This window comes from Lemur catta, chromosome 6 (genome assembly GCF_020740605.2).
Source record: "Lemur catta isolate mLemCat1 chromosome 6, mLemCat1.pri, whole genome shotgun sequence".
Classification (NCBI taxonomy): domain Eukaryota; kingdom Metazoa; phylum Chordata; class Mammalia; order Primates; family Lemuridae; genus Lemur; species Lemur catta.
Genome location: NC_059133.1, coordinates 58,679,044 through 58,704,958, shown reverse-complemented (window position 1 = coordinate 58,704,958; position 25,915 = coordinate 58,679,044). Strand labels below are relative to the sequence as shown.

General features: G+C 55.0%; 1 protein-coding gene across 7 annotated transcripts in view; it reads right to left on the bottom strand.

The window, feature by feature from the left end:
- The window catches only part of KMT2D (lysine methyltransferase 2D), a 39,852-nt gene extending 15,668 nt beyond the window's left edge, over positions 1–24,184 (bottom strand). For 2 of the 7 annotated variants that reach the window (XM_045555019.1, XM_045555026.1), the window contains exons 1-35: positions 22,997–24,184; positions 18,549–18,634; positions 18,163–18,289; positions 17,768–17,991; positions 17,549–17,658; positions 17,198–17,360; positions 16,700–16,865; positions 16,485–16,599; positions 16,182–16,339; positions 15,831–15,976; positions 14,073–15,692; positions 12,882–13,975; positions 12,323–12,436; positions 11,863–11,973; positions 11,114–11,218; positions 10,245–10,426; positions 9,935–10,099; positions 9,733–9,842; positions 9,589–9,636; positions 8,717–8,938; positions 8,396–8,515; positions 8,192–8,305; positions 7,850–7,980; positions 7,617–7,764; positions 7,362–7,427; positions 7,071–7,181; positions 6,731–6,868; positions 6,551–6,635; positions 6,087–6,328; positions 5,907–5,980; positions 5,639–5,689; positions 3,704–5,515; positions 3,416–3,598; positions 3,202–3,338; positions 1,098–2,971 (exon numbers count right to left, since the gene is read on the bottom strand). In XM_045555019.1, coding sequence (XP_045410975.1) covers positions 1,098–2,971; positions 3,202–3,338; positions 3,416–3,598; positions 3,704–5,515; positions 5,639–5,689; positions 5,907–5,980; positions 6,087–6,328; positions 6,551–6,635; positions 6,731–6,868; positions 7,071–7,181; positions 7,362–7,427; positions 7,617–7,764; positions 7,850–7,980; positions 8,192–8,305; positions 8,396–8,515; positions 8,717–8,938; positions 9,589–9,636; positions 9,733–9,842; positions 9,935–10,099; positions 10,245–10,426; positions 11,114–11,218; positions 11,863–11,973; positions 12,323–12,436; positions 12,882–13,975; positions 14,073–15,692; positions 15,831–15,976; positions 16,182–16,339; positions 16,485–16,599; positions 16,700–16,865; positions 17,198–17,360; positions 17,549–17,658; positions 17,768–17,991; positions 18,163–18,289; positions 18,549–18,597 — 10,315 coding nt within the window. In that variant the 5' untranslated portion in view covers positions 18,598–18,634; positions 22,997–24,184. The remainder of the gene's footprint in view (positions 1–1,097; positions 2,972–3,201; positions 3,339–3,415; positions 3,599–3,703; positions 5,516–5,638; positions 5,690–5,906; positions 5,981–6,086; positions 6,329–6,550; positions 6,636–6,730; positions 6,869–7,070; positions 7,182–7,361; positions 7,428–7,616; positions 7,765–7,849; positions 7,981–8,191; positions 8,306–8,395; positions 8,516–8,716; positions 8,939–9,588; positions 9,637–9,732; positions 9,843–9,934; positions 10,100–10,244; positions 10,427–11,113; positions 11,219–11,862; positions 11,974–12,322; positions 12,437–12,881; positions 13,976–14,072; positions 15,693–15,830; positions 15,977–16,181; positions 16,340–16,484; positions 16,600–16,699; positions 16,866–17,197; positions 17,361–17,548; positions 17,659–17,767; positions 17,992–18,162; positions 18,290–18,548; positions 18,635–22,996) is intronic. The other 5 variants (XM_045555027.1, XM_045555025.1, XM_045555021.1 and 2 more) reach the window with 5 other exon arrangements.
- Positions 24,185–25,915: the final 1,731 nt, after the last annotated feature.

Sequence of the window (25,915 nt, the reverse complement as noted above, 5' to 3'; positions counted from 1 at the left end):
TTCACCTCTCTAAGCCTCAGTTTACCCCTTTATTTGACAGAGATGATGATCCCTACCCTGCCTACCTCATGGAACTGTTGAGGATCAAATGTGACAGGAATATGAGTACACTTCATGACTGGGAAAGCACTCTTCAAAAGTAATGTTCTCAGTACAACTAGCACAGCCCAAGAACCCAAGATGCAAGCACTGTAGCAAAGCCCTAGATGCCAGAGCTGTTTTGGGTACAACATGTACCTTGTGTAGCCCATGTCCTTGTCTATCCAGGATGCTATGTAAAAAAACAACCACCAAAAACTTAACTCTTCCTAAAATCCTACAACTTGTATATTTCTTCATAGCTCAAAAAACTTAACTGACTCCCCACTTTCTAAAGTACTAACCAAACTCCCTCTCCTGGAATTCTGGGACAGTAAAACAATTAAGAGGACTACCAGGGTTCAGATCTAGTTGTGCTAATTTCTGTGTAATCTTCAACAAGTTACTTAACCTCCACATCTCAGTTTCCTCTTCCGTAATCAAAGGTAGTAACAGTACCTATTTCATGAGTCTGTTATAAAGTGCTCAGCACACTGCTTGGCAAATAATAATTACTCAATAAATGCTATTACGATTTGAGGTCTTTCTCAATCTGGCCCCCCTTCTTAACTCTCCAAAATTATGGCAATGCTCACTTACTTCCCTCTATACAAAGTCTACTCCAGCCTAACCACTTCATTCACTGTTCTTGAAATCCCATAGGTTTTCCTGCCACTACAGCCTTACTCCATCTTTTTACCTTTTCTTATGCCACTTCTCTCCGAGTCTTAAACTTTCAGCCTTACCACAGGCACAAAGCCTTTGCTAATCAGACTTCATTGATACATGCATTCCTTTCATTCATTCAAACATCTGAATGCCTACTATATGCCAGGAACTCTTCCCTCCCTTCTTAAAAGGTACAGTGCTTCCACCTATATCATTAGTTACTTAGCCAAGGCTCTTTGTGTCCCATCTTCCTTAAGTGTGGATCATCTTAGGTCTCTGGCCTCAGCGCCCATTTGGTGATAACAACGATCACCTCTGAGCAACTTGGCCATGCCATCAGCTGAGGTTACCTGTATCCGGGAAGAAGCTGTTAGCCAGGTGCTGCTGCATTGCCAGTTGCTGGGGCTTCATACACATGGAAGGTGGCATGGTGCCCATGGGCTTCTGTGATAGCACTGGCTGTGGGCTCTGCTGGGGTACCAAGCCTGCCTGCCCCCCATGCTGCCCACTTAGCATATGCCCTTGATTGGACACCATGGCCATGGATGGGGCCAGGCGCTGCTGGAGGGCATGAGCTGGTGGCTGGGTAGGCATCAGTGGTTGGGCCAAGCCTGGCTGTCGGGCACCTCCAAGACCCAGGGCAAGCTGCTGTTGGGGTCCAGCCAAACTGGGAGAAGAGCCCTCATGTGGCAAAGGCATGGCCTGGGCAGCACCTGGTGTGGATAATAGGGAATGCTGCTGCTGCTGCTGCTGCTGCTGCTGCTGCTGCTGGGCAGGCTGCAGCTGTGCTGAAAGCTGCTGCTTCTTCTGCAGCTCCTTCTTCTCATGCTCCAATAGGTCCTCAATGAGCAGGGGCAACTCACTGGCCACCAGTGAGCTCTCCATCTTGTCCAGCTCATCCCCAGATGCTGTATGTCCACCAGGCAAAGTCAGGGCCCCACTCTCTAGCTCAAACTTTTCCAGCAAAGAGGATCCTCCTGTGCCACTAAGTGGGCTGGGGGTCAGCAGGTGAGCTGGTGGTCCTCCTGTGGCCCCAAAGGGGCCCTTCTCAGCTGTGTGCCCACTGCTGGAAAATGGCCCTGTGCCCATCCGGGTGTCCCGGCTGCCCATCACACTTTGTCCTGGTTTCAACACCAGGCCAAGGGAAGTGGGAGCAGGTGCTGGCTCTACCTTGGGGGTGGTGATGGTGAACTGGCAAGGGGAAGGGTGGCGTCCACCCTCCTCTACCTTGGGCTTCACCTCAGGGAGCACAGATGCCAGGCGGGGCTCAGAGGCATCAGTGGCAGGGGGAGGGCGCTCCTCAGGGCCTAAGGGTCCTGGCTCCACCCCCCTCAGCAGGGCCTCCCGCTCAGCCTTCTCATTAGCGGATTCCACCAGCCTCAGGTGCTCATTGAAGATGTCCTTCTTGTCCCCCGTGTCCAGCTCAGGGTCAGTATATGCCAGGAGGTCAAACTCATCTCCATTGAGCAGGTCATCCAGGTGGGGGTCATTGGTCTCCAGGTTTTCCAGAGTGCCCAGCTCATCATCACCCTTGGCCACATCCACACCCAGACCCAGGTGAGCAAGCTCTTCATCATCCTCTAGGGCCTTGTGGGCATCAAAGTCATCATCCAGCTCAGGATCCTCACAGGGTAACTTCCCAGCTTCCAAGGCCAGAGGAGGGGGGCGGCCAAGCTCAGTGCTCGAGGGGGGCCGGGTGACCAGCTCCAAGCCAGTTGGCAGGGTGGGACCCTTGGTGTGAGGAGTCGGATGGAGGCTGTTGTTCAATTCAGGGGCTGGTGGGGCTGAGGGTTTCTGTGGTGGAAGGCCTGATACCGCCAGGCCCCGAAGTCCATCAGGAGCCAGTCGGTGGGGGTCTTCATTCACAGGGTAAAAACGGGGTCTCGGAGGTGGGCCCTGACCTGGAAATGGAGCTCCCCCAGGTCCTAGTCCTTTCTGTACATTGTGCCGCAACTCAATGAACTGGGCAGGACCAGCTGGACCAGGTACTGGCTCACCAGGGCCTGGCAGGCGGGTGGGAATTCCCGCCAAGGGGGAACCTAGAGCTTGGCGGCCAAGTTCAGGTCCAGGGGTTGATGGAAAGCGAGCAGACATGGCAAGTCGCATGGAGGTTGCTGCTGTTGCCTGTTGCTGCTGCCACAGTTGTTGCTGTTGCTGCTGTAAGGGCAGGGACCCAGGATAGGGTGCTCGCTGATAGAAAGCTTGGGAACCTCCTACCAGTTGCCTGGAAGAATGCACAGTAGTCAGTAATATGCAATCAGGATGAAAAAGAGCCAGAACACAGGATTAGGGCAGCGAGGAAGGACAGAATTGATGTAGTGAGGGGGAAGGAATGAGGAAGAGTAAGCAATACTGGAGAAGGATTAGTGAGAAAGGAAAATCAGATGCAGAATACAACAGTAGTCAAAAATCTGTCCCCTTGGTTTACTCCCAGGGAACCTCCTGGAGCCTCACCGGCTGTTCACATCCATGGAGGAAGGTGTGGCCGGTGGAGGTGGCCGGGAGAGTCGGTCATCACTAGAGAAGGCCCCTGGTCCCAGGATGGGGCCACTCAGCTTGCTTGGGGGCAGCCCCACAAGGCTGCTCTTGTCCTAGAAGAGATAGCGGTAGATGAAGGTAAGGCCAACTTCAGTATTCTGGCCCCACCACCCCTCGCCACTCTACCTACCTGGGTCCCAACAAAGGGGGTCTGGGCTCGACTCAGCTGCTCAAAGGCAGGGCTGCTGGGCTCAGCAACCCAGTTGCCTGGAGGCCCCACTGCTCCTGCAGCTGCTGCAGCTGTTTCCTTCTCCTGCCGCAGGGTGTTGCGCTGGATCTGCTGCCGAATCAGCAGCTCCCGTAGTCGCTGGCGCTGTGTACAAAACAGAGAAGAGGAATAAGCCTATTCTACTCCAATCATGGGTCTGGCACAGAGACAGCAGATATGGGGGAGCTCAGCTCCAGGTTGTTGACTCACCTGCCGTTGCTTCTCCAGCTCTGTCTGGCTGAGGTTGGACATGCCTGGGTCCTGGGTACCTGAGAGTTCAGGTGTCGCCAAAGAGCTACCCATTCCAGCCCCCGGGTCTTCTCGCTTTTCGACAGGAGAAGTGATGCCTGATCGCTGTGGGGCTCCATGGGACAGGTAGGGTAGGGATCCATCGGGCGCAGGTGGTGGCAGAACTGATGGGGGGCGCAGCGGGGACAGCCCATAGCTCTCCCCTGTGGACCCACTGCTGGGCCCTAAGGGGCTGCCCGATGGGTGGAAGTTCCCCGTGGTTACTGTGTAGTTTGTGCTTTGGGGCTTGCCCAAGGTAGGGCCGGGCCCAAAATGGCTGTTGATCCCATGGGGTGGAGGGAGACCAGGCTGAGGGACAGGGGGCTTTAGGGAAGGCTCCCCTACTGCCTGAGGGAAAGTGAAACGCATGGGAGAAGAGGTGCCCACAAATGCGCCCGTCCCAGGGGACCGGGCAAAATTGGGGGGCTGCCCACTTGGGACCTTGGCATGGAGCTCACCTGCCGGCCCTGAGGGCAGGGCTGCTGGGAAGCCCCCAGCCCCCAGTGGCGTGTGGGCTAGAGGCCCAGCCTTAAAGGCAACTTCAGGAGGCTGGGGTCGGGGTGGCTTATGCAATGGCGCAAACGGGTCACGGGACTGAGGGCGTGAGGGTGGACGAGAGTAAGGGTCAGGGGACTGGAAGCGAGGGGTAACAGGGGATGGACAGAAAGCCTCAGCAGACAGGGGACGGGGTGTCAATGGGGATTGCGAGCTGGACTGGGACTGAGGACTGGCGGGCACTCGGGAGAAAGGGTCAGAGGGCAGTGAGCGAGGAGGCAGGGCACAGCAGCTCTCGGGGGGCGGTGGCTGGGGTCGAGGGGTCAGTGGGGGCTGGGCATAGGGGTCAGGGTAGGGGCCAGGGCGAAAGATTTCTGAGTGGCTAGGGGGAGAAGGGACCAAAGCCTGGGCAGGGGAGGGCTCCTGAGGCCGAAGGCCCAAGCCCGGGCTCTGGGGCTCTACCTGAGATGCCCGAGGGGTCAGGGGAGCTTTGAAGACATCAGGTGCCTTTAACTCCAGGCCACCCAGGTGGGGGCCTGAGGAGGGTGAGTCAACAAAGCCCAGATTTGGGGGCCCATAGCTAGGAGAGGATGCCCCAAGCTCTTCCTTCTTTACCTCTAGGGCCTTCCGGGACTCACCAAAAGGTGGGGGTGAGAGCAGGGGCTCAGAAGCCTTGCCTCCCCCTACCCCTGGGCTCTCAGGCACAGCCAGGTTGTCCAGTGAGGGGCAGCGGGGTTTGAGGAAGGGGTCAGGTGTGGAGGGTTGGTGTCGGGGTGTGCCAGGTGGGGTAGTGTGGAATTCTCCTGGCTGGCCAGTCCCAGGACGAGATGAGGCACCCAGCATCGGGGGCTGCACGGGGCCCCCAGTCGGACTAGGATAGGGGGGATAGGTGGGTGGTGCCGTGGGGAAGCGGGGCTCCAGGGTGTAGGCGGGGGCCAGTCCAAAGGGGTCCTGCGAAGGCACTTGGGCGGGCACCTGGGGTGGGAGCTTGAGGAAGAGCTCACCAGGCGAGTCCGGGCCAGGCACCGTGCCCGCCGGCGGCTTCAGGAACCCATCCGCAGAGGTAGACAAGCCGGCGGGGGTAGTGGGGCTGCCAATGAAAATGGTGGGGGCAGCAGCGGGGGGCGGACTGCCCAGTGCCCCTGGCTGGGGGGGAATGCGGAGATGTAGGGCTGGTCGGTCAGGCTTACGGGCTATGTCGCCCACCTTGGTCTGCTTGTTGATCTGGCTCTCAGCCTGCTACGGGGGAGACCAGGCACAGAGCAGTCAGACTGCTGTAGGCAGGCCCCATGTGCTCCCACTCTCAGAGAGGCCACCTGCTAGAGGACTTGGATGGCTCAGCCCAGCCCAGCCCCGACTCACCTTCTGTACCTTGTTGATGCGGTGAGCCGCCCGGTTATCTTTGGCCTTTTGCTAAGGGATATAGGACACTGCCTTAGGGCCTAGCACTCAGTCTCAAACCCAGCCTCCATCCCTCACAAAGCCATTCGTGCTCCCTACCCAGAGGCTGATCCCTTCTGGCCCAGCTGCTTTAGCAGGGAGGCGGGGTGGAGAGAACTGAGGTGAATGACCCCAAGACACCTCCCTCCCTCCCAGTTCCCATGCTGACCCGTGCTCCTTTCTGTCTCACCAGGTAGGGGGCTTTGTCAGCAGCTGGTACCTTTCTCCACAGCTTCATGATTTGTTTGCAACGGCTAGACCAGTCTGGGGGGTAGAGGGGTTGAGTTAGGGGAGACTTGGCAGGTGGCCCCTCCCTCCAACCAGCCATGTTGTCAGGCTGTCATCTCCCTTGCCCTTGTCCCACAGGTACCTGGGTAATCTTGCTTGAGATTAGGAAAGTTAATGTTGGCATAGAGTACAGGTGAGATAGTGGAGAGCTGGCCCAACTCCTCATCCTTCTCCCAGCGCTGAAGACTCCGCTGGTTATAGGAGAGCCCGTCGCCCTCACCCTCTGTGGTGGGGGTGGTGGGGGTGGAGGGCGTGGTACCCCCTGAGCCTGTCCAGGGGCTGTCTGGTTCACCAGGTTCCGGGCTAAAGAAGCCCCCGCGCTCCCTGGGGCGCAGGGGCAGAGAGTCACAGGGGGTAGGGATACCAAGTCCCACCCCAGACAAACTGTCCAGAGCCCTAGGCCACTGCCCTTCCCTAACAGGGAGTGGGGAGGAGCAGGGGAACTGTTGCTACAGCATCCCAGGAGTCCAGAGGAGGCAAGACATGGACCCAGATGGAGGGAAAGGACGCAAGGACTGCCCACGAAGGTTAAGCACAGATACCAACCTAGAATCCAGGAACGGGGACTGGCAGAGGCCTGGGTAGGAGTCCATTGGGCTGCTGGAGGGGAGATTGCCCAAAGGGAGTCCACCTACAAGAGGGACCAGATCAGAGAAAAGAGTGACTGGCCCATCCTGTGGACAAGCTTGGCTATACCAGTCTTCGAACCACTCCCACCCATATCACCTTGAAGAAAGGGCCTCTGCAGTGGCGTACGGCTGCCTTCTAGACCAGGGGTTCCACAACCCAGGTGCTGCTCTCGTTCGGAACCCAGAACATCCTTGAAGAGCTGCTGTAGGTCCTTGGATTCCATTTTGGGCAGTTCTGTGGGGGAATGATGAACACTCTTGAGGAAGACTGGGAAGTTCAGGTGACACCACAAATCTATAAAAATGGTCATGGCTAGGGAGGGTGCCCAGGACTACCCCCACAAAAGCTGTACAGGATCACAGTCCCACAGGTAGGACCCTCTCCTTCTCCCACAGAGGGCCCTTACACATAGAAGAGGTGTGGGTCACGAACTCACCTTCTGTGGGAATCCTGTCTAAGTCAGAGCTAAGCATCCCTTCACTTGGAGTACCAGGCTTCTCAGGGTCACTGGGCACTGGGGATGCCTTTACACCCCCATCCTCAGGTCCTGCAATTGCCAAGAGAAACCCATTAGTCAAGACCAGTGGAAGGACCACACTGGCCACTCTGAACCACAGAGGGGCATGGAACAAGTTTCCAGCTTCCAACCCTCACAGTACAGTGCTCGGGCAGAGCAGATTGATAGAGGCAAAGCCAAGACGGGACACAGCCACTCAGTGGCCCTCACCTGGTGTATCAGCCTTGCTCTCAGGGCCACGGGATTCTTCATCTGCAACATCTGGACCATCATCTCCTACGAGTAACAGTCCCACTCCAATCAGACACCTCACACCTGATGCCCAGAACGAGTCCCCAGCTCCACAGGACAGGGTGCTTGGCCCCACCCTTAACTCCTGGAGACCAGTCTATTTCTACCAAATACCCTCGCCACCTCCTCAGCAAGTTGGATTCCCTCAAACCACCTCACTCCCACATAACTCACCTTTCTGCAAGGTGGGAAGCTCCTTCCTTTCTGAGCCTCCATCCCCCTTGGGTTTTGGGGTTCCTAGTCCAAAGCTTGGCCGGCCCACCCCAACTGCAATAAGGGCCTTACGGCTCAGGTCCAGCAGCTCCTTCCCAAAGAAGGCTTCCTGTGGGGGCATCAGGGAAAAACAGTCTTCTTCATGCCCTGCAGGACACAGACACCTCCCTCACCCCTTGGAGTCTGAGACCCACCTGCAGGTAAGCAGGAAACATGTCCTCTAGTTTGCTCTTCTTGCGCCCTCGCCGCTGTTGCTTCTTCTTCTCATCCCCGTCAGCTAAGCTCTGTTCCATGGAGCCCTCTGGAGGCAGATCAGCAGGCATCACTGTGGATAAAAGGGAGGTGTCAGACTCTCTGGGGTTGGGAGCATGCTGCTCCCAAGCAGGCCAGGTAACATTTTCTGCCTGTTCTCCCCCAACACCAGCTGGGCCCACCACCCGCTTGGCCCTTTCAGTGAGCCCACCCCCGGAGTCCCCCGGCATTACCCATAGGTGCTGTGATCCCCACCTTCTCCCAGGCCCCACTGGTGCCCTCACCCGTCTCACCCTCGTCGGGCTGCCCATCCCCACTCAACACCTCCGCCTGTGCAGCAGGCCCCTTTTTCACGCGCGTATGGGATTTCCGCTGTCGCACCATGAAACCACCAATGCCTATGAGGAGGCAGAGCTGAGGATGAGAAGCCGCTGGGGGACCTGGTGCGCTGCCCCTCACTACCCCATTGCCCTCTCCCAGGGCCTCACCAGGCCGATAGGGTTTGCGCTTGCGTTTTTTGCTTTCCTCAGTCTCCTCTTTGCCAGGCTCCATATCGGGACTGACAGGGCCCTCCAGTTTAATTTCACACTCCATGTGCTCCACACCACCTGTGTACGGGGACAGAGAAGATGGAGGCATTTCAGAGCTATGTGCCCTTTTAACCTTGTCATCCTGCCACTGAGAGAGCTGAGCCGCAGAGCCACCTGAACAACACTAGCAGTGCATGAGGGTGACTGAGAGCAGCAATGTGGCCCCCACCCAACATCCCAACTCCCACAGGCTCTCTCCCTGAGATTCCTCAGTCCAACCTTCAGCCTTGAGCAGCTCGTCGGTGTCCAGGTCCCCATCCTTCTTGTCATCGGGGCCAAGGGCATCTGAGGGCTCAGAACCCTCCAGCCCTGCCTCCCCTGGGAGGCCAAGCCGTCCTCGCCGCTGGCGCCGCTTGTGCAGTGGTGACATGGTCAAGTTACGCAGCACAGCCATGCCAGTTTCTGTCAGCCACACACCCTCAAAGCGAAAGTACTGGGGCTCTGCACAAGAGGGAAGAGCATGTGACCCCTGGAGGGAGGCTCCAGGGAAACCAGAACTCCAAGTCTCGACCTATGTCCCCAGCTAAGACAAAGGCAGTTACACAAAGTTCAGCCTGGGGTCCGAGGCCTGGGAAGAACAGACCACCAAGGGGTACTGGCTGAGGCCTGAGTTCTCTGTCAGTGACCCAGGGGGATTCAGAGAGGGACTACAACTGCAAAAGCCTGGCTTTGCTTGTGATTAACTCTAGGCCCACCAAATAAATTATCTTGCTATCTGGGGCTAGGAGCGGCTAGCACACAGTGCCCTACATGCCAGGAGCAGTGCCCACATCATGATGAAGGAGGAGATGACCCTGGTCCCCTTCACTGAGGAAGAAGAGTTGTGTTCTCTGGAGATGAACTTCCAGCAGTAAAGAGGCCATGTTGCCTAGTGAAAGGAACACTGCCTGGGAAAGTGGGGAGGCCTCAGTTCTAGTCATAACTTTGCCATAACTTATTAGGTGACCTTGGGCAGGCCACTCAACCTCCCTGGGTCTTATCTTAGTTTCCTCCTCTTAAAATGAGGAGATGAAGTTGGGGGCTGTTGACACTAGACAAGATGGTGTCTAAGGTCTCATCTGGCTTCGGCATTCAACATTTCTGTGACTCACCTGGCTCTTTCACCTTCATAGGTACCAGCTCTGGAGGTGCAATAGGCACTGTGGAGAGAAAGACAAAGGCAGTTTAAGGGCCTGTCCCAAAGCAAGGCACCCCTGTCCTGACTCCTCCTCCCCATCCCCACAGCTGGTACTCACCCACAGGTTTTACCACATAGGGCTGGCAGGAGACACAGTCAAAGCCCTCATCAGCTGCCTGCTCCACATCATCCTCTGTGAAGAGGCTCTCACAACCAGCATGCATCCACCTGGAGAACAAGACGGGAGGAGATGAACCCAGGCAATGTGTGGCTGACAACAGGGAACAGGGGCCAATGCAGGTGGACAGGGATGCTCCCACCGTTCACAGTGTCGGCACTGGATTAGTAGGTCCTCTTCCACGTAAGGAGCATGACAGATAGGGCAGGTCACCAAGCTGGCGCAGGGTCCGCAGTGTGTGTAACTATTCTGCCATTCACAGTGGAAGCCAGGGGAGGCGGCCCCACACTGCATACAAGACACACACCTGGTAGGGGAAAGAAAATAGACCCTCAGCACCCAGAGGTACCCTCACTGAGAACCAAGTGACCAGCCTCTGTCACATACTCAACATCACATCCACTCTAACATCTCAGGCCCCAGGTCCCTTCAAAGATCCCAGGTCTCCTTACCATTTGCACTTCCAGCCGCCCTTGGGCACGGTGAGCAGTGGTGGGTCCAGGCAGTATGTGTGGTAGCTAATATCACAGTCATCACAGAGCAGCAGACGTGAGGGGTCAGAGGCCTGACCGCACACCTCACACACGATACACTCCACACAACGCCAACCTTTCAGCAGCATCACCTTGGTGATCTGGCATGGAAGGCGATTCGTCAGGATGTGAGGTGGAGGGGAGCGGGGACTTACACGGGTAGGGCTGGAGGAAACCCAGTGCACAGGCCAGACCTCCATCTGAGCACAGGGAAGTTTACGCAGAGCATCCTCACCCCCAAAACAGTGGCTCTCAACTCCCAAGGATCTCTGCTGATCAGAGAACAGCCACACCAGCCACTGTCTCATTACAGCTGAAATAGCCATCTTCCCCTAGCCAAGTCCCCCAAAAGACTGGAGAAAATTAGGTTGTATTTCCCCCAATTTTTTTTGAACATTTAGAACTTGCTATTGCTACTAGTTAGTGAATGTGAGCAGTGGACAAGTCATAAATCAACACTAATGAAAACCCCAAAACGATCAAGCTTAGGTCAAAAACACTGTTTTCTCTTTGTGGACATGTACTTATGATTTTGATTTTATGTTTTATCTCCAGATTATATCATGTTTTCTACTAGTAAAGTCGTCACAGTTTGTATGATAAATTGAATTACACCAGCAAGTCATGGTCTACCAAAGAGTCTGCCATGAGTTCCAACATACTTTTCCCCAAGACAAGTTTGATAACCATTGGTGACTGATGAATGACATCCATAATGAACAACTGTATTATTAATAAATCAGTAGTGTGGCCAGGACAGGAAACTTACCCTTGGGTCCTGAACTCACCTTGCTGTTGACACAGTAAGGGTGGTAGCATTGAGAGCACTGCGAACAGGCAAGAAGGTGGCCCTCCGCCCCACGGCCAAAACTGCCACATACCACACACATGTCCTGAGGAAACACACAAATTTGAATGTCCAACAAGGTCTCATCCCAGTAAGTTCCAGCCTATTGACTATAACACTAATCTGGGGCCAGGGAGTCAGGAAATGAGAAGCCCATCCCCAGCATTAGGATACTATAAGCCACTACAGGACCCTGCTCCTCCTAGTCAATCCACAGGAACTACTCCTGCCTTGCCCACCTAATCAGGTAACTTGAATTTATAAGTCTGACATGGGTAAAGGTAAAAAGAAATTAAAGGAAGACAAGATGGTATCAAAGACTGGTTGGATGAGAATCACATATGTGACAAAATTCTACTTGTTTCAAGATTATTCAGGTGAGAACATATATAAGCTCCTTAAACTATCAATATAAGCTTCAATAAGGCAAAGACCATTTCTGCCTTTTTCATTGCTATTTGTCTAGCTCCTCACTTAGTGTCAAGCTCAAAAGACATACTCAAGAAAAATTTGATGAATGGACAAACAAATGAACGTGATCCTAAGTCACTATCTGTTTTCTCATTAGGTGGGTATCCTCAGAAGTAGGTCCCTGGTTTTCCCCATCTACCCTCTCACCAAAACACACACAATGTTCAGTACGCCATGTCTCACTGCTGAGGACGGGGCTACACCAGTCGAGTACAGTACCTGCATTAGAACAAATTTGTCTGTGTTGGAGAAGAGAACCACGGTATTTTGCATGGTGTCATCGTCTTCTTCTTCTTCCTCCTTGCTGGGAGAGCTATCGATATCAGCAACCTTAAAAGCAGAGAGTTGTGGAATGTGAGGTAGATAAATCTGCCCCAACTAAGCTACTTCGCTCTTTGGTGTTGGGGGAAAGGAGAATGAACCCCTGGCTAAGATGAAAGCCAGAAGCCAGAATTAAAAGGCAAAAGGACACCGCAGCTCCCAAACCAGGCCACAGCCTGATGGCAGACATTTCAGAAAAGCCTGGGGGCCAAATGGACAGACATATAGACATAGCCCAAAAGGCCTGAGGCCAGTAGGCAGGTAGGCAAGCCTGCAAGGGATTGGCAAGATTCAAAGGGTGTTTAATTTTGAAAGGACCATCTGAAGCATGCTTGGGGGATGGGAGGCCTGTCCTTACTACCAGAGTCTCAATGGAAGAAGCAGTTGATTTTAGCCGGGCCCGTCCTCTCCCACGTCCTCCATGTGCTCCTCCACGAGGCCGGCGCCTTCCTGGAAAACTACTGCTGCGACCCTGAGTGAAGGAAAGGAGACAACTGCAGGAGCAAGTCAAGAGCTAGTGTGTTGGGTTCACAGGCTTGGAAGGAATGAAAGAAATGAATGGACAATGACAGGTAATAAAGTTCAGGAGTCCCACTCAAGGCAGGGGAAAAAGCCAAGCTTCCAGATTATCAACAATTAGGTAGCTCTGGCCAAAATCCATTCTCCCCTCCCAAGGAGTGGCCAACATGAGACACAGAGAAAAAACAGTGGACCAGAGCCAAGTTTCTGGTCTCAATTTTATTACTGAGTGACCACGAACCTGGGACCTGGGCATTTGTCCCCTGTATGTATTAATATTCTCCTTAATAGTTGGACTAGACAGAGGATCTCCCAGAATCTAGGATTCAATAGGCCAGGTGAGGAGGTACAAGTGACACAAGGCTTTGACCACACCCAGTGGCTGGAGAGCCCCTCACCTGTTTGATGCGGGAACGGGCTGGGGAGCTGCGCCGCCTCCCCTTCTCCCCCTCGGCTTTGCCTCCGCTGATAGCTGTCCCAGCATCACACAATAGTGAGTCATCAGTCTCTGGCAGCGAGTCAGTACAGAGCCGTAGGGAGCCCTCATCTCGGGCTGGGCTAACATCTGTAGAGACCCCTAGCTCCATGGACAGGGAGCCACCCCCCTCAGGGTCAGGAGAGCCCAGCAGGGGCTCTGAGCCAGGAAAACTGGCACTGGCATCGCCCTGGCTCAGATTAGAGATCTCATTAACAATGTCGGATTTGATGAGAGTGGGTGGTGTGGGGGCCACTGGTGCACGTGGCTCCTCCTGTTCTTCACAGGGTGAGCTCTGCTCTGCTGCCTGCTTGCATTCGGGGCCATAGACCTCCATAGGGGTCACAGGGGCCAGCTCCTCAGGGTCCAGGAGCACAGGGGAACCTTTAAGTTCAATAGCCAAACTGCCAGGAGTCTGCCCAGCCTCTGGCTGTGAACCAGGAGCATCAATCCCATCCAGAGGGGGTGTGTCTTCCCCCAGGCCAGAAAAGTCATCCAGGGCTGGGGCAGGGCTGGGGGCAGGGCAGGACAGGTCCCCCATAGGGGAGAGGAGAGGACTGGTGGCACTGGGTTCTAAGGCTGGACACTCAGGTTCTGGGACTTTCTCAGTCTCCATCTCATGTGACTCAGCCTCATCTGAGATTTCTACTGCTTTCCCTATGGGACTCAACGGGGACGGCATGGACAGTGGCAGAGCAGGAGGGGAGTTTTGAGGAGCCAGGGAATGCTGAAGGAGTGGAGAACACCGAGGGGGAAGGGGCTCCATCAGGATGGGAGAAGCCAGTTCCATTGGGGAGCCTGGAGATGGGGGAAGGATCATAGGGGGAACAGGCTCAGGGTCAGTGCAGTTAGCTTCTGGTGGAGGGCTGATGGGTGTCTCCAAAATGGGGGCAGCCAATGGTGACTCAGGGTCACTGTCCCCTTTGGCACCAAAGGGGTACTCTAACTCCCCCAAAGGAGACAGGGCTGGCGGGGCCACAGCTGTGATAATGGGCGAGAGTGGAGGAGGAAGAGGATCTGGAGAGAAAGAGAAAAAGAGAAGCCCTTAGATTAGATGTGCCATAAAGAGTTAATAAGACTGCTCCACAGTAAGGGGGAGCTAATATTCCCTTACCTGGTGGCATCAGCTGAGGTGACAAGGATGGTTCCCCAGATGGGGACAAGGGCAGCTCCTCAGGCAGAGGTGACAGAGGTGGTTCCCCAGGCTCAGACAGGGCCGGCTCTCCAAGCAAGGGGGATAAGAGTGGCTCCCCAGGTGGGGGGAACAAGGGTAACTCCTCAGGTGTGGGGCATTGGCCTGGCTCCTCCACAGGCTCTTCAGGCTGAGGGGACAGACGCGGTTCCTCAGGCCGAGCTGACAGGCGCAGTTCCTCAGGTTGAGGCGACAGGCGCAGTTCCTCAGGTTGAGGCGACAGGCATGGTTCCTCAGGCCGAGGGGACAGGCGCGGTTCCTCAGGCTGAGGGGACAGGTGTGGTTCCTCAGGCTGAGGGGACAAGTGTGGTTCCTCAGGCTGGGGGGACAGGTGTGGCTCCTCAGGCACAGGGGATAGGCGCAGTTCCTCAGTCTGGGGGGACAGGCGCAGTTCCTCAGGCTGAGGGGACAGGTGTGGTTCCTCAGGCCGGGGTGATAAGCGTGGCTCCTCAGGCACAGGGGATAGGCGCAGCTCCTCAGGCCGTGGGGACAGATGCGGCTCTTCAGGCTGGGGGGACAAGTGCGGCTCCTCGGGCCGGGGGGTTGGATGAGGCTCCTCAGGCTGGGGGCAGAGATGCGGCTCCTCAGGCAGTGGTGACAGGGGTGACTCCTCCAGTGGCAGGGACATGAGCGAGTCCTCCGGTGGCGGGGAAGCAGGTAAGTCTTCAGGTGGTGGGGATGTGGGTGAGTCCTCAGGCGGTGGGGATAAGCGTGAAGCCTCAGGTGGAGGGGACCTGGGAGACTCTTCAGGTGGTGGGGATAGAGGAGATTCCTCAGGCGGTGGGGACAGGCGTGACACTTCAGGCAGGGGGGATAAGTGTGACACCTCTGCCAGGAGGGACAGGTGTGATACCTCAGGTGGGGGCGACATAGGTGAGTCTTCAGGTGGTGGGGACATGGGTGAGTCCTCAGGTGGTGGGGACAGGCGTGATGCCTCGGGTGGTGGGGAGAGGGGAGACTCCTCAGGTGGAGGGGACAGAGGAGACTCTTCAAATGGTGGGAACGGACGAGATGCTTCAGGTGGCGGAGACATGGGTGACTCTTCAGGTGGAGGGGACATGGGTGACTCCTCAGGTGGTGGAGACAGGCGAGATGCTTCTGGCGGCGGGGAAGTGGGCAATTCCTCAGGTGGGGGGGACAAGGGAGATTCCTCAAATGGTGGGGACAAGTGTGACACTTCAGGTGGTGGGGACAGGGGCGTCTCAAGTGCAGGGGATGGGGGTGACTCTTCTGGTGGAGAGAAGGGCAACTCCTCCGGTGGAGAAAAAGGTGATGACTCAGGCGGGGGAGACAGAGGGGACTCCTCAGGTGGCGGAGAGAGCGGCGATTCCTCTGAAGGTGGAGACAGGTGCAATGCCTCTGGCGGTGGGGATGCAGGTGATTCCTCGGGTGGTGGGGACAGGCGCGATGCCTCAGGCGGTGGGGATGTGGGTGATTCCTCAGGTGGTGGGGACAGGGGCGACTCCTCAGGTGGGGGCAGCAGTGGCATCTCCTCATTTAGGGGGACCTCCAACTGGGGCTCAAGTTGGACCCCTGCTCTCCCTGTAGACACAACACACTATGCTCCTACCTAGCTCCAATCTACTCCACAGAAAGCACAGGGTTTGGTGCAAAGCAGAAACTGTCTCTTGCCACAGAATGAAAGGGGATTAATTTCAGGGACCCTCAAACCCTACTCACCTAGTGGTTTGGCTTCACATTGCAGGGGCCCCGGTTCCTTGGGTTGCATAGAGGTCACGTGCCCACCCTTTGGCTGCCCTTGGCATGCAACGTACAGAGCATCGGGCTCATCAGTGGGGGTATCGCCAGGCTCTGGGGGTGAAAATCTGCAGAGGGTACAGGGGAGCACGCACTGTGGCTCTCATCAGCTAACAGCTCCTAGAGAGCACACTGGGGCAAGGCATGAACGCTGTGGACAGTACTGTCCACCTTAGGGCTCTCCTTTCAGAGTCCACTGGATGCAACATGGCCCCTGCCAACCTCAGTCCTTCCAACCCCCTGTCCCAATCTCATCCAGTCCATACCACTTACCTGCTACAGACAGGGGGATGCTGCTCAGCAACAGAACTGATAGGCTGACCTCCCTGGGCTTTGTGACAGCGGTGACAGAGAGAGTAGTTCTCAAACCACTCAGAGTTGGGATTCAGCTCTGCTGAGCTTGCCCCACAGGCCCGGCATACCCGGCATGCCTAGGGGAAGAGAGCAGGCAAAACAGGCATTGGTCAGGCAGACAGCAAAGACTGGAGAACACAGGACTTATCATGACAGAGGAACTCTGGGGATGTTGCAGGATGCAGAATTAGGGAGAGTAAGGCAGAATCAGGGTACACTCACCTTGCACTTCCAAGAGTGAGCAGGCAGTTCCTCCATGGGTGGTTTTAGGCAGAAGGTATGGTATCCTCTGTCACACGTCTCACAGACCAACATCTTAGAATCGTTCCCAGGTTTCCTGTGGGGGCACAGAGAACATTACAGTGTTTTCCCTGCCCTGGTGTTCAACCCTAACCTGTGCTTTGCCTAAGGCTTCGCTCCTGCCCTTCCGTTCTTACCTGCACGCTTGGCACACTTTGCAATCAGGACACTGCCAGCCAGCACGCTTTCGGGCAGTCAGAGCAGTGTCCAGGCAGGCCCCATGATAGTGATGCCCACAGCTGGTACAGAAGAACAGGTCACACAATTCCCCTGGCCCCTCGCATACTGTACAGCGAGCCTCCTCTGCAGTGGGAAGACAGACAGCACAGGCCAGCTATGGATTCCTTGCAAGACTCAGCACAGTGCTATATACATAACAGGCACTCCATGGACACAGAATGAATGAATGACAGTTACTGTCTGCCCGATATATGCCAGACACTGTTCTAGGCACTGTAGATACCACAGTAAATGAGATAGGCAAAGCCCCTGTGCTGACAAATTTCATATCTATTTTGGTGGGGCAGACTGACAGGATATAATTACAGACTTTGATTGAGTGCTCCATAGACTACGAAATCCAAGGCACACTTGGTCCCTCATTTGCCCTGCATCCAAAGGGCAGGACTTCTCACCCAGATGTGCAGCCCCCTCACTGTGCTCCGGGCATAGCAGCTGCAGTGTTTTCATGGATAAGAAGGAACCGCTGGCAGTCGCGCAGGGGAAGTGGTAAAGCCGTGGACATCCAGGTGAGCGGCAAGGGATGGAGGCACCAAGCCTGGTGCAGTGGGAGCAGCGCTGGCCAGGGTAGAGACAATGCCTCAGTGCCAGCCAGCTCTCTCCAAAAAACCAGTTCAGGCACAGCTCTGCCCCAGTATGCCCACTATCCTTCTCTATCCTGACTCTCAGAAGCCCACCAGCTCTGCCTATCCCCTGCAAGCCCAGGCCTGTCCTTCACCTATGCAATCCCCTGGCCCCAGCCCCACCTGTGAGATCCCTGAGAAGATGGCCTTGTCCACACCACAGAGTTCTGGGCCCTCCTGTCCCCATACGCCTGCTGACCACACGGCACACCAATAGTGAGCCCAACAGGACCCTTTACAGGTGGGAAAGAGAAAGGAAAGAGTTAACAAAAAGGTGATCGTTGGCTCAGGACTGACTACCCAGTCCCTACCCCACTTCCTGCCCCTTGTCCCTTCACTTACCTCCAGGTTCTCCTAGGTGGGCAGGTGTAAGGCCCTCAGGGAAACCAATCTGTGATAGGTCCTCACTGGGCAGCACTGCCTCATTGGGCCCTGGGTTCCCCCCAGGGGACACCACTGGACACCGGGGCCAGTCAAATGGCAACTCAAAGCGCCGTAGCTCCCGCTGCCCATGCAGACTGGGCTCCCCGCAGTTACAGAGAGCACAACGCCGCACTGGACCCCCACTGTGGACACACAAACATCAGCACCACGCCAGGCCCCTGCTGACCCCATGATTTGGCACACCCAAGCTCCCCAAACACTCATCTTCCTAAAGCCTCTTCCTTGAAAGCCCCAGACTCTCAAATACATCCTCAGGTGCCCTTATGTATCCTCATTTTCCCCAAACAAGTTACCTGCAGTCCTGGGGAGGCTCCTGAAGCCTGGGACTCCCAGAACTGGGGACAGAGACCTCTCCCACATGTGGGTTGGGAAGGTCTGGCTCAGTGGCACCTGGGTCCTCAGAGGCTGTGGGTCCATCGGCTGATGAACAGACAGAGCAGCATGTGTCAGCCATCATCCCCTATTTAATACTAAGTCCCCTCAACAGACCCATGAGATTATCCAAAACCCTCAGTGGATCAGAGCGATGGCATTTTGACTTTTGTCTCAAAGAACAAAGTCCTTCAATTACTTGTCTATTACACAAAGTTAGCCCATGTCCTTGTGCCAGGACCAAAAATCTAAAGTTGCCAATGAAGAGCAGAAAGCTGAAAGCAAACCCAGGATTTGTCCTACTCACCTGCTGATTCTGAATCTTTATCCTCACCAGGCGACTTCTGGCTGTCCATCCCTCTCTCCGACTGGGCAGGGCCCTCTCGGGGAGACCTGTTGGTGCCAAGAGAGATATCTATATGTCTATTAAGTCTCTCCCCAGTAAGCACTTTTCCCAGAATCCCAAGGAGAAGGCAGCTAATGGCATCCAGACCCTACAGCCAGAGCAAAGCCATACCTACAAACTCTTATACTAATGACAAGGAAAGTCATTCTCTCTAACCTTTAAACCCGCTGCCTACTTTCTCCCCAGATAAACACATACCCTCTTCTCCCACTCTGGAATCTCAGGGGGATTCATTCCACTTTCCCACTTCCGGCCTCCTCTGCATGAGTTCACAGGGCAACAGCACCCAACTAGAAGCACATTCAATTCACACCTAGTACTGCCCTTTGCCTCACCTCTGAGTTCCTGGCTTCTGGTAGGCCCTATCCTGTGGGCTTTTTCCTCAGGTCTCAAGTAAGCTACCATTCTAGAGGCCTGCCAGTGCCATCCCAGGGGTAGTCATGTCCCAGGAAGTCTGCGTCCACCCACAATCCCTCTCCCAGAGGCAGAGTCTGGGGTCTTGCAAGAGATAGAACACACTATTGAAACTAAAGTCTAGCTTTAGATCTCCCCCATCTCCACTGGTTTCAACCAGGACATCCTAATCACAACTGAAGAAACTCCCCAATTTCCACCTGCTTCCAACCCAAATCCAGGTCAGGCCCACCCCTGGCCCTGCCCTAACTGATCTCAGAGTCTCACCCAGCCTGAAGGCCTCAGGTCGTTGCCCTTAGCAACGCCAACTGCCCTTCCTCTTCAGATGCCCCTAGTAGTTAACAGAAGTGGACCTTAGGAGTTACTGAGCATGTGTAGTCAGGCCCGAGGCTAAGCATGCTGGGAGTTGTAGTCTCAGGAAGCACACTGCCACTTGGAGGAGTTCTAAACGGGGCAGGACATAGCAGAGCAGAGCAGAGCAGCTTCCTTCCTCTTCCGTCAAGCAGGGTTTCCACACACATGGGGGCAGGGGAAAATAACGGTCCCCTTTCCCTCCTAAGATATGAATGCCTGTACCAGAGCCAAATGAAACACACTAAAGTTATCCCAAAAAAGCTGAGACCCACACCTTTGGGTGTATATTCCTAGACCTCAGAGGGAACTAAGCATAGTGCAAGAAAAAGAGTAGTAAAGTACAGAGGTGAGGAATAGGAAAGGGATCCTACAAAAGAAGGGAAAAAGGAATAAGTGCCAGCAGCTCTTAGAAGTGTAGACCCTTTCTCTTAATCAGAGGGAGTATATACAGTGTTTCTAGAGAAGGGGGTGGTGAGGTGGAGGAAATCCCTAAAACAGAACTCTAAATAATAAAAGTTTGAGAAATTCATCTCTCACCTTTTCCATTCCTCTTGTTTAATCAGAGTGATTAAACCACACCAACCTTAATAAGAACAACCCTCTCCTCCCCAACTGGAAGGCAAATACCCCAGTCAGGCACTTAAGGCTGAATGACTGGAGCAAACAAGACAGGGGGAACCCTCAGAGGTGCCCAAGATTGGTAAATCAATTCCCCAAGAACCTCAGTATCAGTCCTCCTTCCCTGAACTCACACTTCATTTCCAGATATTGGCTATGCCCCTCCTGAGACATGTCACAGGCAAGGAAATTACTTTTCTCTCTAACACTCTCAGAATACACTAGATAGGGAAAGTAAAGCATCACTTGATACCTATTATCTCCATTCCCAAACCATCTCTCTTTCCCACACCTGCCACACACCTACACCTGAAAGGAAAGCAGGGTGGGTCATCTGGCTGGCTCACAGAAAAGCTGCTCTGGAACTTTGAGGGGCCTTTAGAAGCCACCTATGCGAAGTAGGAGTTGGAGGTGAGGGCACCAGCCAGGTCTCTTTCTATTCAGTCATTCACAACCTGATCACACCCAGAAGGTCCTAGGGGTCCTCAAAGTTTTCTAATTGTTTGCATCTTACTATGTCTTACCACCACATGCCCCCAAAGATCCTCCACCCCCTCTGCTCTGAAAATTGAGGCCAAAGCAGTAATAAACAGTAAGAAATAAAAAGCAACAATGATAATACAGTGGGTAGGAGGAGGACCGCCTCATACAAGGCCAGAGGGACAAATTCCTCAGCCCTCCCCCGAGCGCAGCCCTCTCAGGCTGGTAAGGCTGGTACTGCTCAAAAAGGTACAGAAACCACCTTCATCCGGCCTTGAGACAGAGTACCAACATCCTCCAAAGCCAGAGCCCCATTCATGGGACCATGGAAAATGAGAGATCAAGAAGCAAAGAGAAAAGTAGTCTAGCACCTCCAAGAAGTCTGAGCCCTCAATCCCTATCTCTCATCCCTGCAGTCCAGCACTTGCACCTCAGTGCTTACACCCACAGTTATCAGGCCCCTGAACATATCTAACTAAATAAAGACCACAGGTTCCCCCATCCTATTATTCACAGCCATTAAACACACACACACATATATATATGTGCATACACACACACACACACACACACACACACACACACACACACACACACACACACACACACACACACATGTCCCCCAAAGGTTTTTCCCTGGATCTATACTGGGCCAGTGCCTGGCCAGGCTTCCTCTAGGGAACTAGAGATCCCAGAGAGCAAGTAACAGATCTAGGGAGTGAAACTGTGCTAGCATCCCTTAGCCCTATGCCTAAGAGGCCCAGAACAGCAAGGAGGAAGGCAGGGATTTATCTCAACCCACTCTCCTCCCTCCTCCATCCCAGACCAATAGCTTTCACTCCATTTTCCCAGCCAAGGGGGGAAATGGAGGCTTGGAGAGGTGTAAGGCTAAAGCAGGCCCTTGAGTGAACAGCTCTTCAGTAGGATTCAGGACTTCCTGGTTCCCAGCCTGAGAATTAAACCACACCCCTCCCCACCCCCATTTTGGGTCAGCCCTCCAAGATGGATCCGAATGGCAACACTGGCCCTGCAGACCCCTCCACACTGTCCCTGGGTCATCCTGGGGGTAGCCATATCTAACAAGGTACAGTCCTACCTAAGGAGGTTGTTTGGGGCAGACAACATGAGAGCCTCTCCATAGAACACAGGAGCAGAGAGCACAGTTGACAGCTCACCTCACTCTATCACCCCTGTGCCACCTCTCACCTCCCAGAAATCTTTCAAGGGCAAAACCCTCTATTTTCCCTTCTCCAAGACCGGACTCAAAGAGATCCAGCATATGTATGTTGGAGGGGGTGAAGTGAGAGAGCAAAATGCCCCAGCCAAATCCCTGCTGGGCAACATGACAGGTGTGAGAGGGGCTGTCCCAGCCCAGAGCCCAGAGGCTTGAGGCATGAAGCTCATGCTGCACCCTTCATGCAGGCACATACACACCCCTTCTCCTCAATAGCTCCTGCCAGGGCTCAAAACACAGGCTTACAGCAGAAAGGAGCCCTGATCAAGTCATTTCTCCCCCCAAAGAGATAGAGATGAGCCTATTCTGCAGGGTTGGGAGAGGAACAGAGAACCAGTTAACATTCCCTGGTCAAAAAAAGGTTAGAGAGGTCTGGGAGGGGCTTGCAGGATTGATCAGGGACTCACAGGCAGCCAGCTCTCCATACTAGGCCCAGGGAAAGTGGGAGACAAAAGCCATTTTTTGCAGCCCACATTCTCAGGGAGCAAATCTCAACGGCCTCCTCTATAATCCCCTGGAGATTAGGTCCATCCCGAGAGGAGGGGAGGCAAAGCAGACTAAGACAGCACTAGGCCTCGCTGAGGTCACTTTGCCAGGCAGGGGTAGTTTAAAGTTGAACAGCAGGGCCAGAGCTGCCCCCAGCCCCGCCTCCTTCTTGCTCCAGCCACCCCCTTCATCACACTAGCCAGTGTCCACATTCTCTCCTTTGCCTACTGAAACAAGGCCTGGTGAAGGATCTAGGGTTCCCTGAGTTTCCTAGGGACTGGTTTGGGTACTCAGCTGGGTAGGAACAACCTTTAAGTCCAACTGGCAGTAAGTCCGACCTGGCAGTGGCACCCTCCCCCCACCCCCCATCCCAAGCTGTCCTGTCCCGTCCCAAGGCCCACAAGGAACCCTGGGGGGAGAAGCAGCAGCCAGGGATTGGTGCTGGCATCAGGGCCTGGGTCCTAGTTTAGTCAAGCTCCCCCCAACACAAAAATAAACAGGCAGAGAGGCTATCTGGCCAGCTTCCCAAACTCCTGTGGTTCTCTGAACCCCCAGTCTTTAAAGAGGCACACCCCAAGACACCAGGCCTCAGTTCTGCCCTGGTGACTGGCTCAGGTTCCCTTGACAGACCCTGCCAAAGGAACCCTCCGCAGCTCTGGCACCCCCTTCTCCAACCTAAAGGCCAGCTCCGGCCAAGATAGTCCATCTGGCTGTGCCCCCAGTCCAACCCTTTCTGGGCCTTGGCCGGGCGGACTTCACTCACCTCTTCACAGGGCGATCCAGAAATCCTCATCCGAGAACATGGCCAGAGCCCGGGCCGCTCCCCGACCTCCAACCGCCAGAGCGATCACAGCCGCCCCCCGCACGGGGGGGCTTAGGGGGGCCAAGAACGGTAAATCCAGGTCGGAGTGGCCACCCTACACCCCACCAAAAAGCAAGAAGCCAAAGGGGAGGTTCTCTGCCTCGGGTTCCAGCAGTTTAGGTTTCCATGGACAGCCCCAGGGCGGCGAATCCCGAGCGGACACAAAGAGAGCACCGGTGGCTTTGATCTTGGGCGAGCAGGCTCCGCATCCGCGTCGCCGGGCGGCCTCTCAGTCCTAGGGCCCGGCCAGCGCCCCGGCCGCCCGCGCCGGGCTCGGGCGGAACGTCGAGGCTCTCCAGATGGAACGTCGAGGCGCCTCCCCAGCAGCCCGGAAGGAATGCCGCGCCGCCCCGCGCCGGGCCCGGATGGAACGTGAAACCCTCACTGGAGCGCCGAGCCCCTCTCCCCGCCCGGGCCGGCGCCCCGGGGCCGCGCGAGCTACGGCGACGCGGAGCCGGCGGGGCCGCGGGGCTGAACCTGACACACACCCAGCGCCGGGCTTCTCGACCCCAAGCGCTCACTCTCGGCGGCTTCGAGCCCCCCACCTTCTGCTCCCCCCGGGGAAGGGAGGAGGCTAGGTGGGCGAGGAAGAGGAAGGGGCGGGCGGTGCGAGCCCTCTGCCCGCTCCCCTCCGGCCGCTCCAGGCCCTGCGCTCGCCTCCCTTCCCCTCTGGCCTCGGGAGCTGCCCCGCCCCCGGCCTGGCCGGCTCTGGTCGGTGGCACCCCCTCGACCCCCGGCTGGCTGTGATCGCGGGAGGCCTAGAGGTGCATGGCCCAACCCCGGCTCCCGGCACCGGGGGGTCAGGAAACTGAGCGGAAAGTGGGGAACGAGGCAGCCATTTGCAACCGGAGAGGAAAGTAGTGCAGCGCGGCGCCGCTCCGCCTCCCCCCCTCCGCCTCCTGTTCGGCCGGTAGGGTGGTTCCTGCGAAGGGGCTATTTCCTGGCCCGAGATCTGGGCAGCGGTCGTGAAGATTCGTGAAGCCTCCGGCGCGAGATCCGGGGGGTCCTTTTACCCAGGGAACCCCACTCGGGAAGGGGAGAAAGGAGAAGATGCGGCCCTATTTTGTGTTGGAGCGGAGCTGCGGAGGGATACTGCCCTCTCGGAGGAAAGGCTGTGACTCTGCAGTTCTACGCACACGCTGCGGGATCCCTCCGCCACGGGTTAACCCCGACTGCGCCGGACCGGCCGCTGTGCAGACACGTGGGAACGAAGCCCCCCTCCTCTTCGCCCGGGCCCTGAAACTGCCTCATTTACCTTCCAGGATGTGAAACTAGGACTCTGGCCACTTTCTAATTCCGTTCCCTTGCAATCGTTGGTCCCTGAAACTCCAACTGCCCTCTTGCTTTGGTCAGGGGCAATCTTTCCCGGGAGGGGGATGGAAGAAGAGCCAGGAGATTGGCCGCTGCTCTGCATCCTGGGAACTGGAGTCCGCAAATGGAGAAAGTGAGGCACGGCTCCTGGCGCTGTAAAGGGTGGGTTCTTGCCACGTTCGGGGGCCCGAAGAAAGCCGGACGAGTCCATGGTCGTTCCTTCTGGCTCCCAGACCCCTTCGTAAGGAAGGACTGTGGGTGCCCACGCCATCACCACACACACCTCCCCATCAAAACATAAATGTAGAGCCTCCTTTCCTTTTCAGGGTGCTTCCACCCCCTCTTCGTCTTTCGGGATCTTCAGGACCTGTGTCCCTTTTTTTGCTAAACTGAGGTTGCCTCGCTGCTACTTGGCCGGAGTACTGTTACTCTTGAGAAGATCCCAAGACACACTCCCTGCAGGTCCCCCCCACCACCCACCCATAAGTCTGGATGAGAAGGAATTCGAATGCCTTTTCTGCATTAGCTGTGCACATGGGCGGACAGGAAGACACAAACTAACTCTTTGCTAGATACTTTATATCTTCTTAGTTACATTATGAATTACGGGGAATTATCTCCATATTACAGATGAAAATTGAAGCTAAACTAGGTGAAATTGCCCACGGAACTACATCTAGCGAGAAGCTGATGATTTAAACCAAAGGCCATGTTTTTCCTAGGATTAAAAAAATACATTTTTATAAAGAGGCAGGCAAGTGAAGTCCAGGGCTAGTTTTGTGGGAAAGCGTTTACAGTGCTGGTGCTGTTCAACAGAACTTTCTGCAACTATTGAAATGTACTCTATGCTATCGAATATGATAGCCATTAATCACATGTAGCTATTGAGAACTTTGAAATGTAGGTAATGCAACTGAAGAACTAACTTTTTAACTAAACTTAAATAGCCATATGGTGACTAGTGGATTCCATTTTGGACAGTGCAGGAGAACTTCATCCCTACTGGCCAGGCTCATAGGAGATCAGAACTAGGCATATCTTCTGCTAGCCACACACTGGCATCATGTTCTCTGCACTGATCATTCAGGTCTATTTCATCAAAAACTCCAGCAGTGATCCCACACCTGTCCCAATTAATAGGATAAGTTAACCAAGAGACAGAAGTTGGAAAATGGAAGGTCTCTCCCTACTCTCTGTACCCAGAGGCAGAGAGAGGCAGACCCTTACCAGAAAGACCTCCAGTAGTAAACACAGCCACATTTCTTAAGGGCTTGTTATGTATGATGAATTGTAACATATATTACCTCATTTAATTCTCACCTAAACCTAGATTTAACCACACTTCATAAATGAGAAACTGAGGCTCAGAGAGATTAAGTGACTGCCCAAAGTCGCACAACTACATAGAAGAGCTATTAACCAACTATTAACCACCATTCTTTACTGTCCCCAGGCCTTGAGATCACTTGAGAAACTTCTAGAAAACCCCAGACTTCATGAAAATGGCAG